Source organism: Miniopterus natalensis, chromosome 4, assembly GCF_054644295.1.
Source record: "Miniopterus natalensis isolate mMinNat1 chromosome 4, mMinNat1.hap1, whole genome shotgun sequence".
Classification (NCBI taxonomy): Eukaryota; Metazoa; Chordata; class Mammalia; order Chiroptera; family Miniopteridae; genus Miniopterus; species Miniopterus natalensis.
In genome coordinates this window covers 26,248,546-26,266,355 of record NC_142084.1, presented here as the reverse complement: position 1 = coordinate 26,266,355, position 17,810 = coordinate 26,248,546, and the positions used below count along the sequence as shown (strand labels likewise).

Sequence of the window (17,810 nt, the reverse complement as noted above, 5' to 3'; positions counted from 1 at the left end):
GGGGTGCTTTTATAAATGCTGGACAGGCACCCTTCCACTGCCTTCCAGATGAGGCCCCACATCCTTAACACTGCTTTCAAAGCCCTACATAGCTGTGTCTCACTAACCTCAGCTCCAGTCACTCCCTTCTTCCACCCCACCCCACCCCACGTTCAGCCATCCTAAACCACTAGAGGCCCTAGACTATCCAGATACATCTAGTCCTATGTCCTGGAGGGCGCCAACTCCGACACCTTTGTGGCCCAAGGGGCTTCCCTCCCTAGTCCCATGGCAGTCCCAGCCCTGCCAGCCCTTGAATTATCTCTGCCACACTGCTCACACTGTTCCCATGTCTGCCTCCTTACCAGGCTGAGCTTTAAGCTGGCAGGGGCCTTGTCTCAGAGTCCCCAGCTCCCTTCTCAGAGCTGGATAGGCAGGAGGTGAGCTTAAGGAAGGCTTGTTGGAAAATGATTCTGGGAGTTTCCTCTGCCAGTAGTGTACTGTGAGCTTTAAGGTAAGCTGAACCCTAGCCTGGATGCCTCCATAGCCCAAGGTGGGGCTTGATGGGAGGTCTGGACCCATTGCAGGTGGTGTGCCACAGAGTCCTTCTTATCCACTGTCACTCACACCTGCTGAGGGCTAGGCTTCAGCCTCTGCATGCTGGTATCTCCTAACTGCCCTTCTCCTCAGAGCCTGGAGCAGAGGAGCAAATGCACCTAGGGCCTCAACCTCATGGGCAGGATCCAGCTTCATTTTTGGCTGCCTTCCTCTACCCTGCAACAGCCACTCACCAGCTGGAAGACCTTGGCAAGGCCCTCTTCTTACCATCAAGAAGTAGTGTACACTTCACTCACCATCAAGACCTGGGACAGCCCGAGAGGCTCCATCTGCTGACTTGTTGCTTGGAGCCTTCTTTCTGCTTGCCCCTGAGGTAACTATCAGCTTGGCACCCAGCACCCACTCCCCTGGCAGGCAAGAGTCCTGTCAGTGACCTTAGGGCTCAAGGGGAGGGGTGACTGGATGCTTTTGTGGTTTCTCATAGTCGCCTTGTGAGGAGGCAATGGGTATCACACTCATCTTTCCAGACAAGGGCCTATGCAAAGCCAGCTTGAAAAGTAAACAGGCTGGGGCTTGAACCCAGAACTAATAGCAAAGCTTATGTGGCCTTTATGGCAATGGGGCACCCAGACCAGAGGCAATGAACAAATCCTTATGGTGGTTACAGGGCATCCCAGAGGGTGGGGAGTGGGAGGCTGAGGTGGGAGATTATGGAATGATAGCTGTTAAGTCTTGGACAGATTTGTGGTTAACAAACTGCCTCCACCCCAAGCCTTTGCATAGGTGGGACGCTATGGAATAGAATGTTCTCCTAATCTCTCTGTCCCCAGCTGAGTGTCTCCTTCAAGGCCTGGCTCAACTATCTTCAGAAGACCTTCTCTGATGCCCACATGCCTCTGCTACAGCCTAATGCCCAGTATCACCACTGTCTTATCTTTGCCTGGCCACATTTCCTGCTTCAACAGAAGGGCACACAGAAGGGTGGCTCTAATCCATGTGCATTGGCCCTGGGCCAGGCACACAATAGGCATCCAGGTAAGACAGACTGGGCAGGTGTTCACACCACACTCTCTAGGCTGCTCCAAGCCCACAATGGATGGCCAGGCCACCTTGGCCTTGGAAGGGGGGACTGCCAGCTAAGCCTGCCTCTCAAGCACAGGCAGAGCCAGGCCCATACCTCAGTGGGGACCCACTTCCCTCAGGCCTCACCCCACTTAGAAAGCTGAGAAACCCAAAGGGTGAACCCAAAGACCACCAAGGCCTGCGTGCTTGGAGAGGCTGCCCCAAGATCAGCCCTGGGGCTCCTGGGCCTTGCTGCAAGGGCAGCCCCCACCAGGGCCACCTCCAATCCCTCCCCACTTCTAGCAGGGCCAGGGAAGCAGGAAGATCCTTCAAGCACCAGGAGCAAGAAAGAGGCAGGCAGGGGCAGCTGGCCAGCTTTGTGCTCAGACTGTATTCACATAGAGACATGTGGCAGCTTACATTGGACAAAATGAGTAACAAAAATTGGCTTTAAATATGGAAAAACCAGGGTCCTATAATACCCCAATACTTGGACGAGGGTGGCCATCCAGTCTGGGAAGGGCTGGGGTGGGGTCTGGGGTATAGGCACATGGCCTCAGCCTGCCCCCTCACACACACACACACACACACACACACACACACACACACACACGCACACGCACGCACGCACGCACACATACGCATATAGGGAGGGGTGGATTATTGCTGGGCACATGTGTCTATTGTTATGAGGGAAGTCTGGAATGTTTGAGGGTTGGCCAGGGATACTCTTCCTCCCCTGCCTGGGATGGGGCATTTCTGTAAGAGGTGTCTTCAGGACAGGGCCCAGCATGAGGGCAAGGAGCCCTGCGAGCTGGAAGGCAGAGGCAAACCCATCTGGGACAGCCTGGGCAGTGGACTGATGGATCCCAGGGTCAGCCCAGACTCTGGGCATACTTTGGCACATGCCCCAGATCCAGCTCTGACAAGTGCTGAGAAGGGACAGCATCGGACATCAGAGGGTGGCCTGAGCCCAGGGCAGCAGGGGCAGGCACGAGTCTCACTCGGAGGTCCGCGGTGGTGAGCACAGTGCTGGGGGCTCCGGGGCCTGAGGAGCCTTGAGTTTGGCAGTGGCCCCTCTGCCAGCTCCAGCGTGGGTCTTCAGAATGCTCTAGTCACTATATACATTCATACAAATACATAAATACAGAAAGCCCCGAGCTCCACAGACGAGAGCTGAAGGGACGCACCTTTGTCCCAGGGATAGCCTAGGCCTTGCCAAACTCAGCCAGACCAGGGGCTGAGGGGCAGAGGACATTGGGGACAGCTCCGGTTGTGTTCCCCAGGCCACTACTTGAGTGGACAATGGGGAGGACCACTGTGCAAAACTGTAAACAGCACTCGAAGTAGCTGCTACCGCCAACTGTCGGTGGGGGCCTCAGGCTGGGGGCTAGAGGCGGGTGGGGAGCTCTTCTTCACTGTCGCTGCAGTTCCCACAGCAATCCTGGAGGGCAGGGAAGACACGGAGGGAGAGAGGCAGAGCAAGTGCTGTTAGCCACTAGTGCCATCACTGAGTGGCCCTGCCAGGGCAGGCCAGGAACTGCCCAGGGCCATGCTCTGGGGAAGGGACACCTCATGAGGGGCCTGGAGCAGCAGCTCAGGCCAGACAGAAGTGCAGAGGCTGCCAACTATAGGCTGAAGTAAGGGGGACCAGGTGGAACCCAGGCTTTGCCAGGGCAGGGCCCCATCCAGCCACTCTTCCCTGGGGCAGGTGGAGGCAGGGCATGGGAAAACAGATGGCTAAGCAAGGCTAGCAACTTGAAGGTGCTGGGGTGCAGGGAACTGAAGCAGTGGGGAGGGGAAGGTGGGGAGCGGGCACCGGACTTCTTTCTCCCACATCTCGCCTCTGCATGGAAGGGCTGCCTGTGGCTCCCCGAGGCCAGGCAGCAAGGCCAACCCACGGGGAGCCTACACTGCTCACCTCTGGAAAGAGAAAAGAGGCCGTGAGCCCAGCCAGAGGTGGGGGACAGGTGGGAATGAGGCCAGAGACCCTGGGCACCACTGACACGGCTGGAGGAGGCCTACTCACAGCACATGTGGGCACTGGCTCGGCCTCCCACCCACCGTCCCCTGTAGCAAGGCTGGGGGCCCAGGTAGGACACTACTGGGGGTTACCTGGCGGCTGAAGAGTCTCTGCAGCAGTCCCTTCTTGGGGGGTGCAGGTGGCTGGCCCTTCCAGTCCAGGTCTGGGGGAACTGAACCGTCCAGCCCAAAGACATTCAGCTCCTGGAAGCACTCAGTCTCCACCATCTGCCGTAGGACAGGCAGCTGTGAGAACTGCCCCCAGGGCCGACCCCTGGAGCCCACCCCACCAGCTGGGCAGGCCCCACCTCATTTTGCCAGGGAATGGACACACTGCCCGTGGCAAACTTCTGGTAGAAGTCCTGGTCGGTGGGCTCCAGCTCTACACCCTTAACCGTGGAGAACTGTTCGATGTCCAGGACATCCTTGCAGTAAATGGCCTGGGGCTGGGGGGACAAAGGCAGTGGTCAGATAAGAACACCACCCGTGCATGGGAGGGCAGCTCAGTCCTGAGAATCACTCCAGTCTTGGCCTGGTTGTGCTCTGCTGCTTGTAGCTCTCTGGTTTGGAGTCAGAAACCAGCGACCCATGTACTTCTTAAGCATGGCAGTCCCTTCCCTCTAAGGCTGCTTCCCCTCTATAAACGGGATTATTCTCCCTCACTGTCCAGTTGGTGGTGCCTGACCCACTGCATCCAGCAGCCTCCACAGTGCCTGGTGGAACTACTAACAAGTACCCCCTGCATCTGCACACAGCTGTCTGGGCGTGCAGGCTGAATCTCAGCAGGCACTCTCAGCGGGGCACCTGCATGCAGGGCTCAGAGCTGAGGGGTCCTCTGTCCTGGGATGTTCAGCAACTTGCTCCATCCCCTCATGCCTCACAGCCAATCACCTCCCCAGCACCCTGCTGGGAGCCCAACTCACTCCAGAAGGCCACTTTCTTTTTCATCATTACATTGTCTTCTAAATCCTACTATTAAGGACATCAATTAAAACATCATCATATAAAACAGTGCAGTTGCTTTGGAAAAGACTCTGGCAGTTCCCCAAAGGTTAAACATAGTATTACCATATGAGCCAGCAACTCCATTCCTAGATATATACCCAAGAGAAAAGAAAACCTGTGTCCCCACAAAAACTTGTATGTGCACATTCACAGCAGCACTATTCGCAATAGGGAGAAAGTGGAAACAGCCCTAACGCCCATTAACTAATGAAGACAAACAAAATGTGGAACATTCATGCACTGGAATATTGTTCAGTTATATAAAAGAATCGATATATGCTACAATACTGATGAATCTTGAAAACATTACACAAAGGGAAAGATGTCATTCACCAAGGACCACATAGTGTATAACTTTATTTATATAAAATGTCCAGAATAGGCAAATATATAGTGACAGAAAGATTAGTGGTTGCCAGGGGAAGGAGAGAACGGGGAATGAAAATGTTCCTAAATTGATTGTGGTGATGGTTGCACAGTTCCGAACATGCTAAAAAACATTTAATTAAATACTTTAAAATGAATGAATTGCATGGTATGTGAATTAAATCCCAATAAAGCTGTTAAAAACAATATTGCTTTTCACTCGCTGCTTCTAAAAAGTTAAAGTCCAAGGCACTGATTTTCCAACTTTGAAAGAAAAACTGGGGGCAGTGGGTGGTTTAAGGTTAAATTGGGTGATGTGCATGGGAAGCAGGAGTGGCAGCGCAGCCCAGGCAGCTGCTGACTTCAGGCTCAGTCACCCACAGCAATGCCCACATCACAGGGTGCCAGTGAGGCCTACATGACACAATCCTTCAGAGGCCGCAGCCCGCTAGCGGGCCCCTCATGTCCACTCGCCTCCTCTATGGCCCACCCCCATCCCGACATTCCTGCTCAAAGTTCCCCAAAGGCCCCCATCACACTCAGAATAAGACACGCCTGTCACACTGGCCCCTCATTGCTATGTCATTTCTTGAGGCTGGTCCCTGACCCAGGACCTCATTGCCTGGCTCTTCCTTCCCCCCGGAATGCTCACACTCCGAATCTTGGCAGGGCTCTCTCCACATATTTTAGGCTTCTGCTTAACCATCAGCTCCTCAGAGACCATAATGTCTAAAAATATTCCCCCTCCCATCATTCCTTATCTTCTTTTTTTTAATCCTCACCAGAGGATATTTTTTCCATTGCTTTTCAGAGAGAGTGGAAGGGAGACAGAGAGAGAGAAACATCGATGTGAGAGAGACACATCGATTGGTTGCCTTCCACATGGCAGTGCCCTGACCAGGGCCGGGATCAAGCCTGCAACCGACGTATGTGCCCTTGGCCGGAATTGAACCTGGGACCCTTCAGTCCACGGGCTAACACTCTAACCACTGAGCAAACTGGCCAAGGCTCCTTATCTTCTCCTTAGCCTGCTTTTTTGTTCACCACTGCACTTCACATTACCTAAAATGTTTTCACTTACTGCTTTATACTGGCGTGTTCTCCCACTAGAACATGAAGGCAGGACTGGGTCCTGTTGACCCCATGATCTCAGAGTTCTGGCACATCTGGGCACTCAGATATTTGTTGAATGACTAAACGATCATGTGTGTGGTTGAGAGCTATCAACCTAGTCTGCCCATCACCTTCCTGCCTCCCCCGTGTCCCTGGTGAACACAGGACCCAGGCTTCTTACACATGGGAGAAGAGTAAGGACATGACCTAATCTTGGCCAGTCAGAACCTTCCCTGTGACTTCATACACAGAAGCCTGAAGTTAGTAGGAGGAAAGTCAACAGGTTGAAGCAGAACCAAGAGATGGAGTCCTGGCAACACGGCATGAAACCCTGATGTTGGCCCTACACTGGAATTTCCTGGCCAAATGAAACAACAAACTCCACGTTGGGCGTAAGTCAGTCTGAGGTGGGTTTTTGCCACTTGGACTCTGATAACTCAAGGACATTCCTGCCTGCAGGATGCCTGACCCACTGAGATGTCAGCAAACTGGCGAGACTCTACAAGAGGGAGAGTTCTGCCCACAGATGGAAGGTCAGCATGGCTAGGTATGGTGGGCAGCTGATGTTATGCCAGCCCAACAGCACTTCCCTCTGCTGTTAACAACATCTTGGTTTTCCTTTGGGGAACTGGCCTCAACCATGGGCAGTGCTTCAGGTAGGCATACGATCTGGATGTGGCACTGAGGGACCTCTGAGTAATCAGAGGCAATAAGCATCAGCCTTAGGCCTTTTATCCCCCCTTTTAGGACTTTTGAAATTATTGGGCAAGAGAGACTCTCTTTATCTACTGGGGTGGCTGAGCTGGTAGGATGTGGGTTCGAGCTGCTGGGCTCACCACTGCCACACCCTGGGGAGAGCTGACTGAGAGAAAAGACTGCACATTGACTAGTACATGGGGAGGAAGAGGAAGAGAGAGAATTCCTACAGCACGGTTGGAGCCCCAGATAGGGCTTTTCATTTTTGTGAGCCCAGGGAATTATGTTTTGTTGGCTAAGCCATTTGAGTTGGGTTTTCTTACATTCAAATGGAAGGTGTCCTGACTCCAAGAGCCCCCAGCCCCCATACTGGCTTGGTCCTGACTTTGAATGGGTGGCACTCACATCAGGCTTGAAGGGTGGCTCCAGCATGCCAGCTCCCAGACGCTTGAAGTTCAGTTTCTTGAAGAGTGGGTGTTCCTTTACCTCACGGGCACCGCCTCCATGGCACCCCAGACGCTCGGCAGGGTCCTTGCAAAGGAGCTGTAGCAGGGGAGGGGTGGTCAGGGTAGCCTTGGGAGAGGTGCCCCCAGTCCCAGCCCTGGGGGGTGGGGGTCTCCCACTGGCTGCTGTACCTGGGAGCAGAGGGAGCGGGCCTGGGGGGAAAAGCGATCAGAGTACTCTTCGGCCACCTCCTTCACCAGCCGCTCTACCTCCTCCCGCTTAATCTTCTTTTTCCTCTGCTGGAAGGGTGATTGGCCTGCAATCATCTCGTACAGAAGGCAGCCTAGTGCCCACCAGTCTGGGCTGAACGTGTACCGTTCGTTCTTCACCACCTCGGGAGCTGGGCAGGTGGCATAGGAGTTAGGGGTAAGTAGGAGTTAGGGGTGCCCCGGGAATGCCCAGCACATGTCAAGGCAGGGGATCAGCTTGAACACCCACTAGCCAGGCAGGCACTGTCAGTGGCCTGGTGGGGACCATGGTGAGTAGGAGAACACATGACTCATCAAAGGGAGCTGATGTGGCCCTCCAGAGGGCCAGGTCTTCTAATTTTCCAAAGAAGTCAGAAATCCGTATTTTTAATGTGAAGCTGTCTGGCCTATTCAATGTTGGCAACCAATCCCAATTGTTTTAAAAATAATTTGATTGAAACACAAACGCAGGCCAAATGAGGCCCACGTGGCTACCAGTTTTCAACCTATGGGTTTAATATTAGACCAAGGAAAGAGGAGGAAAGTTGCTTGCTGGATGCCTACACTGCCTCCAGGGCAGGGTGAGTTGCCTCTATTGACTCTTCATCTTCGAGGCAACCCTGGCAGCAGGTATGATGATGAAGGTCAGGGAAAATGAGGCTGGGAGTGGCTGGCCCAAGGACACAAATAAGCAGGGGGTGGGGAAGAGGCCATCTGTAGTTGGGGCTCTGCCTACTGTATCACATGGTCCCAGAGGGGAATCCAGGACCTCATCTTGGCCCCTCCCCAGATGGGCACTCCCACTCTGAGTGTGGGCAGGTCAAGGGAGTGGAGGGCTGGGACCACAGACATGGGTTTGAGTCCCTTCACTGGCAGCCACCTGTAAGCCCCGCCAATAGGAGCTCAGTAAGTATTTAGTAAAGGAAGTGGTTTCACATGTGTGTGGGGCCCTGGCTGAGTCTTGACCTTCTGCCCTATGAAAGAGGGACAACAGCTCTTTCTATTCCCTGAGACATAGGAGGCTCCCAAACAGAAGTTCAGAAGTTGGGGGGAGCAGGCCCAGGACAGTGAGAAGACTCACCCATATAACCCACGGTGCCCACACGGCCTTTGATGGTCTGGCCCTCGGGCACATGCACAGCTAGCCCCAGGTCAGAGATTCGGATGTGACCTGAATGTGGGTGGAAAAGTGGGGAGCCTGTTAAGCAGATGGGCTGGACCCTACCCCACGCCACCCTACCTCTGTGACCCCCCCCACCCACCATGGTCATCCAGTAGGATGTTCTCTGGCTTCAGGTCCCTGTGGGGAGAGAAGGGCAGGGTCAGATGCTGCTCAGTTTGCCAGGCAGCCAGACAGGGCCATACCCTCCCAGCTTGGTTGCCTCCTGGGTGTGATGTATAGCAAGGCGTAGGAGCCATTTGCTGTCAGGGTGACAGAGAGCCTTGCCCTCTACCTACAGCAACCCCGGCTCAAGGGAGCAAACAAAGGATCTATAGAGCCAGGACTCCTGGGACTCACTAGGTAAGTGGAAGGCATCTCCCACCTAGGTAAGCTCCGCAGATATCATCAGTAGCCTTGCTTACCCCAGTGTTGAGGGGCTCCCCCCCTCCCTCCTTCCAACCCTGACTCTACCTTTCCTGTCCATCAAATTGGGCTGCTCATTCTTCCCTTCCTGGGGCTATTGGGAGGCTCCAAGAAAATAATCACCAATAACAGTAATAGGCAGAGCCCTCACTGCTGAGCCCTGCAGGACCAGTTCCAGTGTATTTTACCAAATCATCTCATTTGGTCCCTATAACCCACCAAACAGGAATTATAGCCTCTGCTTTCCGGGAAAGGAAATGGTGTTACGAGCAGAAAGTAGACTGGCCCAAAGTCACTGAGAGGGGTGACAATGCTCGATTCACACCCGTCAGCCAGATCCTAGAGCCTGGGTTCTGAGTCTTTCAAGTCCATCTAATGTGGGCGTGTACAGAGCCTCCAGCCAGTGCCTCGCAGGGCTCAGATGGGCTTGTGGCTGCACACCCACATCTTTCCACCACCTTCACTCCAGCTTCGCACCTGTACACAATGCGCTCCCGATGCAGGTCCTCCAGTCCACAGCAGATCTCCGCAGTGTAGAAAACAGCCCGTGCCTCTGGGAAGCCAGCCTGGCCCATGTGGTAGATGTGGAATTTAAGGTCACCTCCATTCATCAGCGTCAGCACCAGGCACAGCGCGTCCTTGGTCTCATAGGCATAGGCCAAGCTCACCTGTGGCCATGGGGACCCGAGCCCTCAGGCAGGGGACACAGGCCACCTGGTGGAGGGGCTGGTGCCAGCCACCCAAAAAATCCTCAGTACCACTTCTAGGGGCCCAGCCTGCTTCCCAGGCCTGGTGTCAACACTCCAAACCTGCCCTTCCCAGGCATCTCCAAGAATGGAAGGCGGTGCTTGGAGGGAGTGAGGGGTGGGGTGGGTGGAAAGGACCTTAGCCTGGTGAGAGGGGAGGACCAGCATGTGGCCAGGGGGCAGGGCAGGGTCTCCTGTCTGTACTTACTACAAACCTACTGTTCACTTTCTCCAGGATCTGCTTCTCATTGAGTGCCATGGCCTCCCCTTTCCGCTTCTTGATCCGCTTCTTCTCCAGCTTTTTGCAGGCGTACATCTTGCCTGTTGCCCGCACCTGACAGGCGCACACCTATAGCCAGGGCAGATGGGGCAAATGGGAATGAGTTGTGCTCTTGCTGGGGGTACAGGGGCTTAGTGGGGGAAGGGCTTGTCCAGGACCCACCCCATCCCACCTCTGCACTCTGCAGGGTTCTGGCCTGGCCACTCACCTCCCCAAAGCCACCTTTGCCCAGGACTCGGTACTGCCTGAAGGTATTTTTGGTCACTGGCTGCCTGTGGGCAAGGGTTTCAGAAGCAAATGGCTGAGCAGGGGTCCAAGGCCCATGACAGCCCCAACAACCTGGTCTGCCCTGGCCTAGCCTTCGAGGAGCTCACCTTTCCAGCCACTTCCACTGCAGGAAACGGTTGAAGTAGATGCTGTCGAGGTAGTCGGCAAAAGGGGCCACACTCAGGTACTCATGGGTCAACCTATTGGGAAGGTCCAGCCCACTGATCAGCCTGATACCCCAGGTTCTCAACTTGATGGACCAGGTCCCCTGTTACATGCATGCTCAGCACAAAAGGCAGAATCCTCAGCCAACCCTCCTGCTAACCCACCTAGGATGGAGACACACACCTGTGCTGAAGCTGAGGATGCTACAAAGAGGGGAGGCAACCTGCCCAAGGTCACACAGCAGGGTCAAGGCTAGGATGAGAGGCTGAGCAGCTGAGCTGTTCAGTCTTCCAGGCCCACAGAAGTCCCCTCCTCAAGACACAATTTTAGGCCTGTGGGAGGGAGAGGCTTACCGGGTGAGCTCCTGGAATAGGTCTTTGCAGGGCCCCTTCTCCAGCCGCTGGGCACAGTTAGTCACCAGTTGCTGGGGGACCTCAGGAATGAGGTCAGGACCCTGGGGACAGGCCACAGACAGGTCAGTGAAGGCGACCCCCTTGGCCAACTGCCCACTCCTAATGCAGAGATGGCAGATATCTTGGGCCTAAGCTAGGGGCGGCTGCATGCTGGTGGTGTCCTCGCCTGTCTGGTTGCTGAACTTGGTTCCTGCTTCTACACTAGACAGGGAGAAGCAGAGGCGCTGGCAGGCTGCCTGGCCCCCCCTTAGACCCCGTGCCCGCAGTGCTGCCTGTGAGCCTGGAGCAGCTCCAGGGCATATCTGCCCAGGTGGTGGTCATTCCTCTTCCCATCACTGAGCTCTGCCCGCTGTCATCCCTCCATCACTGCTCACTCACCGTGTGGCTCAGAAAATTCTGCATTAGCCTCTGCCCACATGCCTTCCTCTTCTCATCAGGGGTCACTTCATACTCAGCCTACAGGGTGGGAGGTGGAGAGACTTGAGGTCTGGGGAAAGAATTAGGTGTGGGGTACTGGGGCACTGTGGGTGTTGGGCTGAGCCTCAGGGCTGGGCTGCACTCACCACCTCATCCAGGAAGGCAGTGCAGCGGGTCAGCTCAGGCCTTGTTGTGCAGAACTCTCGAAACAGCAGGCGCCCAATGGGCTGCCGCTCACATAGGCTGTGGTAGTCACGCTCTGCAGCAGAGGTGGGAGCTGCTGGGTTCCTGGACCTGGAGCCTGCCGGCGGGGCATTCCTGTCCACACCACCAGGCCCTGGACCCCAACAACAGCTTCCAGCCCCATAGTATAGCACCCATTATTTCCTTTAGAACCCTCACCACAACCCTGAGGTGGGTACCTCTACTACATTATAGCTTGGGACTCTGAGGCCCAGAAAGGCTAAGTGATTAGTCCAAGGTCACAAAGCCAGGAGCGTGGCTCCAGAATCAGGGCCCTCACCTCCCCCACTGTCTCCTGGTTCACACCACTTGCATTCGTCACAGTGCTGGGGCTGGGTGTGGTCTGAGGTTCCGGCCAGGCCCAGGCTGGGCCCACACCTGCTGCCTGCCTGGCGAAAGTACCGGAGGAAGCTGTGGCTTCCTGCGAGCTCCAGGCTAGATCTCCTATTGTGGCAGTGGAAGCAGCCACAATATACTCCTTGCCCAGGTGTAGGTTGTCAGAGGGACCTGGGCAACCTCAAGAGCTGCTCAGACCTGTGGCCTCAGCCAAGATAAGCAGGAACTGGAGTCCTGGGCCCTTTCGGTCAAGGCTTTGCTGGGCCTCCCAGGACCCGACTGGGTGGAGCTCCCAACACAGTCAATCTGTGGGCTGGCTCCAGCCCCTACTGTACTCTCTGTCCCCTGAGCTCTGCTCCCTCTAGGCCTGGCCCTTCTTTCCTCTGCTTCTCTCAGCCCCAAATCTGACCCGACCCTGCCCTACCCCCCAACACTCACTCCACCGGCCCCCTGCTGTTCTGTTTGCTCTCTGCCCTACACCCATCACAAGCCCAGGAACTGAAACCGAGGTGGGTGGTGAGCCTACATCTACTCCCTGGAGCCCCCAACCTTGCCCCTCAGCCCCAGGGTGAGGTCTCAGGGGAGGCTCCCCGGCACCAGCAGGTCATCCTCGCCTCCACCCAGGCCTCACCAATGCTGAGCCGCAGCTCTTCGCACTGGCTGATGTGGGGGAACTGCAGCATCTGTCGCCATTTCTTGCTTTTGCCTTTACGATTCCCGCCACCACCTGTGGGAGCAAACAGGTGCTGAGTTTGGCCACCACCATGCCTCCCCTTCACCCTCAGTGTGATCCAGAGGCCTTCAGGGCCCAGCCTAGGCACAGCTCACTAAAGAGGCACCCCAGGGCTTCCTTGTACATGCTCCAACATACCCTCGCTGGGTTCTCCGATACATATGGCCCCCTGGGTCCTCCTGCTAGGGGCTCCTGGGCTGGAAGAGCCAAGAGGGCAGTAAGGCCAGGACACTGGGGGAGGGTGGGATTTCTGGGCAGCCTCAACAAGCCTCAGCTGCTACCTACCAGGTAGAGTTTCCCAGGTGAAGAAAACAGAAAAGAACATGACAATGGTGGAAATCGTGTAAATCAACACCCAGAAGGGAGAGATTCTAGGATGTATGGGACATGCCTGAGAGTTGCCAGAGTCAAAGGGCCACCTGAGTCATCAGGCCCTGCATCAGGGCTATAAAAGACTAAAATAAGGTGGTAGCAGGAGGGCTGGCACTCAGGATGCCTACCCCTGCATACAAGGGCTTTTCTGGCCCTGATACCTGTCTCATTTTACCTAGCTGACCGCCTAACTGCAGCTGCTGAGACCACGGTAACAGCTCAAATGCCTACAAAGTCAGACCGATATCGTGAATGTGGACCAAATGGGAGACAACAGAGAGTGGTGGAGAGTGTGGTCGACTGAACTAGGCCTTCCTCCCCTCTTTTTTTTAAATGTCTTTATTGATTTGAGAGAGAGGAAAGGAGAGGAGAGAGAGATAGAAACATCAGTGATCAGAGAGTCATCATTGATCAGCTGCCTCCTGCATGCCCCCAACCGGGGATCAAGCCCGCATCCCAGGCATGTGCCCTGACTGGGAATCGAACCTCGATCTCCTGGATCCTAGGTTGATGTTCAACCAATGAGCCACGCCTTCCCCTTTTTAATGGGGGAAGCTGCAGCAACAACTCCAGCTCATGCTTTGTTGCTGCCAGGCAGGAATGCTGGCTGTGTGGCCAGCTCTTCTGATTTTTCAAAAGCAGCTGGGAATCCAGGCTGTTACATGAAATATTGGTTCATATTTTTAAAAAATTCCCACTGCAGTCAAATAAAACATGTTAAGAAAGCTATCCAGATGTGGCCTGTGGGCTATGAGGTTGAGAATGGTGGAAGGGGCCTAAGTCTTGAAGTCACATACCTTAGTTGGAATCTCCAATTCACACTTTAGGTCCATCACTTGCCCACTATAAACCTGAATTTCTCCATGTGTACTTTGGGTTCAAAGCCACCTCCAGAGGTATTATGAGGGTGACTGGGAGAGCCTATGTCCAGCACCCAGTATGGCTGTGGCAAGAGGTGGGCCCCAGCTCCAACAACTCAATGGCAATCTCAAGCTACCACTTTCCCTTGCCTGGTCTCAGTTTCCCCTCTGGTTTACCCAGTGTTGTTTCCATCTGGCCTTGCTGAAGGCAGGTAGTGCAAGGGGAAGGCTGCCTTCTAGGGAGGAAGCAGAGTTGGGTCCCTCCGTGTGCTCCCTGACCCAAGCTGACCGGAGGAGGAAGTGTTGCAGGGCACCCATTGGGAAACCCACTAGCAGCCCTCCTCAGCCCACACCCAGCAAATCCCAGTCATTGCTCCACTGTAAGCAACAGACCCCCCCACCCCCAACCCAGGCAAGGCCTCTTTAGAAGGGGAACTCCTCCCCATCCCCGCAGATCCCTCACCCAACCCTCCATCCGCCTGCCTCCCCTCAGTTACTTCCTCCCCCCCCTCCCAGCCACATTAAGGCAGCAGCACAGAGTCACATGCAAATATCCTGTCCTGAAACTGCCACCAGTCAGTAGGGCTCCTCCCCACCCTAACTTGGTCCCCTTACTGTGCCTCTGGGCACCTGGAAAAGGAAGGACTAAGAGAGGTTTCACACACCCAGGGCTGTCCCATTCATCCTCACAGCAGCTCTGCCAGACGCGGCCCAATTTCATGAGAAAACCAAAACCCTGAAATGAACCATTGTGTCCAAGATTGCAAAACCTGGAGGTACCAGAGGCAGGATTCAAACCCAGGTCCATGGGACCACAACCTAAGCTCCTTTCCTACCCCAAATATGCCAGGCATCTATTAGGTATCACCTGAATATATACACCCAGGGTTCCCAAACCACTTAGGGCCTCATATCACTTGGGAAGCTGGCAAAGGCCTGGCCCCAAGCTGTCAGCCAGCTCAGGAAGGGATTTGGATGCAGCCAGTCCACCGACCAGGGTTCAGGACTCAGAGACAATCGGGATTTCCTTTAGTTTTCATGTCCTGTCCCCAACCATTCCACAAAAAAAGTTAGTAAAGTTCAGAGAGAAGGGACTTGTCCAGAGCCAAGTAGGTGGGAGGGACAGAGCCAGGTGGGGTGAGGGTTCCCCAGTGGAGGCACAGGTCCCTGGTTTGGCCATCCCCCCCACGCCTCACCCATGGCCTGAAGAAGCCTGTCTGAAGGTGCCCATACTCTCTGGTCAGGCAAGGCAGTGTTCTCAGTGGCCTGAGGCCTGAACTGGCTACAGCAATAGGAGGGAGGCAGGCCAGGCTCTCCTCACCCCTCCTCCCTGGCTGGCTGGATGACGAGGCAGAACAGAATCGGCAGATGCCCCCAGAGGCTGGGAGGAAGGCCCGGCACCGGACTCGACTCGATAAGGGACAGGAGATAAGGAAGGCTCTGGGCACTAAGGACCAGCCTGACATGCCTATTTCCAGGCAGCACCTCCCTTGGGTCAATACCTATTGGGCAGGCAGAAAGCACCAGATGCTGTGCCAGTGGAGGGCTCCTCTGGGCTTCCTACAGACTGAATTCGGGGCATCCTATGTGCTACACCTGGGTCAACCACAGTCTTGCTATGTAATCTGGAGGGCAGTCCCTGCAAAATGGGGCAGAAAGGTGAAACAGATGACTCAGGCTGGAAGCCCAGCAGAGTGAGGAAACTGTCATGACCTCCCTGTTCTAGAGTTCCGAAAAGAAGGGTCTTGTTCACTGCCGCTGGTCGCCAGCACCCTGGACAGGACACAGCACAGACTGGGTGTTTGTAACCAAAGTGGACAATAGCAGGTGAGGGGCAGGCCTAGCACCAGGCAGTGAGGACCAGGTCTGGTCCTCTGTGTCTCCCAGGACCCTCTAGAGCAGGTGCCTGCTAACATCTTGGGTGGGAGCCATGAGGAGCTCAGCACATACTTGGTTCACTCGGCCAGCCCTTGCACTTACAGTCCTGCCAGCCAGCATGCTTTCTTCTTCCGAAGCTGCCTCCCCCTTATTTCTGTGCCTGTCTGCCCCACTAGACAGTGCTTCCTGAAGGCAAAAACCATGACCCATTCATCTATGTCCCCAGTGTCATGAGGCCCCGAGCAAGTGGCAATCATGTTGGTGGCATACGTGACCAGCAGTTTCCCCAAGTCGGATGGCCGTTCATTCATTCTCCGCACCTTCACCCTGCATCAACTTTGTGCCCGTCCAGGCTGTGCGCGGGACCTGGGCCGGGCACGTGGGAGCAGGGTGCCCCTTCCTGGGGCATCTTCTCGTCTCTCACCTGGGAGAGGCCTCGGAGAAGCTCTCCCGGGTCTCAGGTCTCACCCTTCCCTCTTCCTTCCTCTCGGTTCACCAGACCGGCTTATTCACCCCCTCACTCTCCCCCCCGCCGCGAGGGCGGTGGCCTGACCCCCGCCCCTTCCTGGGCCCGGCTCGCGGGAGCAGGTGTGGAGGAGGAGAGCGCCGGGCCGGAAAGACCCGCGTCTGCGCAGGGTGCGGGGCACGAAGCGCGCTGCCCTAGGAGCTGCGGTGGCGGGGTCGCCCCGCCGAGCTCAGAGGCCGCGCGCCCGCGTTCTTCGCACCCGGCCGCCCGCGCGGCCGCCTCACCTTCCCGGGCCTTGAGTAGCACCGTGTTCGCTACGATGTTTTCGAGCTCCATGGGCTGCGGCGCCGCCGGGCCGCGCCGCCGGCCGGGATCGCGCGCGGGAGCCGGGGCCGGATGGCGATCGGCGCGGCTCCGCTCGGCTCGCAGTGACCGCACAGCGGCCTCCCGGGCCTCCCCGGCCGCCGCCGCCAGCCGCGCACTCTCCGCCCCCTCCCGGGGGCCACCCCGACGCCGGCCGGCCCCGCCCCGCCCCACCCTCTGTTTACTCGGCCAGTAGCCCGGAGGGCGCTCCCCGCGCCGTCCTCCCATTAGACAGCCCGTCCATCATCCCCCGCCCCCCGGGCCCGGGATTCGCCCGAAGAAGCAGGGAGGCAGGACTTAAACGTCACCTCTTCCTGGTTGGTTTGAGGTGGGGCTCGGCCCCTAGGTTCGAATTTCTGGGCCTTCGTAGGTTGCCGAACTGCCAATTAGGGCCGAGCCCTCCGCTGGGACAACGGAGGCGGGCTCTCTGGGTCACGCCCAGAGGCCGGATGTGCAGTTGTTCTCGGGCGCGCGCTCTGATTGGGCCGTCCGGCGGGGGTGTGGCCCGGTCCCTTCGGCCGGCCTGGGCTCGTCTGGGGTTTGTAGGGCGAACGCTCGGCGTCCTGGGCCTCCTGTGGCCCGGCCGCGAGCTGCTTTGGGCCGTGTGTGCGGCCGAATTCCTCTGGGTTGGCCCATCCTGGAGGGCGCGCATCGGAAGCGGGGAGAGAGGCGCCGAGGAAGCTGCGGGCCTCCCCAGCGGCTCCCGGGCCCCGGGTTGCGCCGCCGCGGACACCCCCCACCCCCGTCCCCGCTGCCGGATGTTGTGATTTCTCTCCACCCACACAGCCTCGCCCTCCCTCGGCCTCCGCGGCCTTATAAGGCAGCGCTGCCACCGCGAGAGGTTGGGATGAGCTCACACCCATTACACAGGTGGGGAGCTGAGGCACCAGGGGCTGGCGCTTTGGCCGGAGACTAGTGAGAAAGCAAGGCCGAAACTTTACAGCTCATCAACACCTTCTAGTTCAACATCCTATTCCCGCCACCCCCACTTCGCACGCCAGGAAACGGAGGCTTGGCTCAGCAGCGAGTAGGGCAGAACCAGGGTCCGCGGGGCTTCTGTCACCTCCCCATTCATTCGTCCAAAAGTACAGAGCGGCCGCTTTGCGCCGGGCGCCGAGCCAGGTGCAGGGGAAGGCGGCGGCCGGCAAGATAGCCGGGCTCCCTGCTTACATGCTAGCAAGAGGATAAAGATG

The 17,810-nt window shown here is 56.5% G+C and overlaps 1 protein-coding gene across 4 annotated transcripts; it reads right to left on the bottom strand.

The window, feature by feature from the left end:
* Positions 1-2,213: 2,213 nt before the first annotated feature.
* On the bottom strand, positions 2,214-16,637 carry GRK6 (G protein-coupled receptor kinase 6). Of its 4 annotated transcripts, XM_087816449.1 has the most exons (17): positions 16,539-16,637; positions 12,577-12,672; positions 11,513-11,625; positions 11,328-11,405; positions 10,890-10,990; positions 10,479-10,571; positions 10,313-10,376; positions 10,033-10,173; positions 9,556-9,746; positions 8,756-8,793; positions 8,575-8,664; positions 7,437-7,645; positions 7,207-7,344; positions 3,930-4,067; positions 3,715-3,849; positions 3,521-3,522; positions 2,214-3,043 (listed from the first exon to the last, which is right to left on the bottom strand). In XM_087816449.1, the coding sequence occupies exons 1-17, from the start codon at positions 16,588-16,590 to the stop codon at positions 2,953-2,955; spliced, it is 1,770 nt and encodes a 589-aa protein (XP_087672575.1). In that variant the 5' UTR covers positions 16,591-16,637; the 3' UTR covers positions 2,214-2,952. The 4 variants fall into 4 exon arrangements, with proteins under 4 accessions (XP_087672575.1, XP_087672571.1, XP_087672572.1 ...); XM_087816445.1 differs by lacking the exon at positions 3,521-3,522 and having other exon boundaries at positions 11,513-11,667; XM_087816446.1 differs by lacking the exon at positions 3,521-3,522 and having other exon boundaries at positions 2,215-3,043.
* Between the last annotated feature and the right edge of the window lie 1,173 nt (positions 16,638-17,810).

Coding starts and splice junctions, on each gene's coding strand:
- GRK6 (XM_087816445.1), bottom strand. CDS start 16,590: ATGGAGCTCGAAAACATCGTAGCGAACACGGTGCTACTCAAGGCCCGG. Junction 10,174..10,312: donor GCAAAGGTGGCTTTGGGGAG/GTGAGTGGCCAG, acceptor CCCTGGCTATAG/GTGTGCGCCTGTCAGGTGCG. Junction 8,665..8,755: donor CATCCTACTGGATGACCATG/GTGGGTGGGGGG, acceptor ACCCACATTCAG/GTCACATCCGAATCTCTGAC.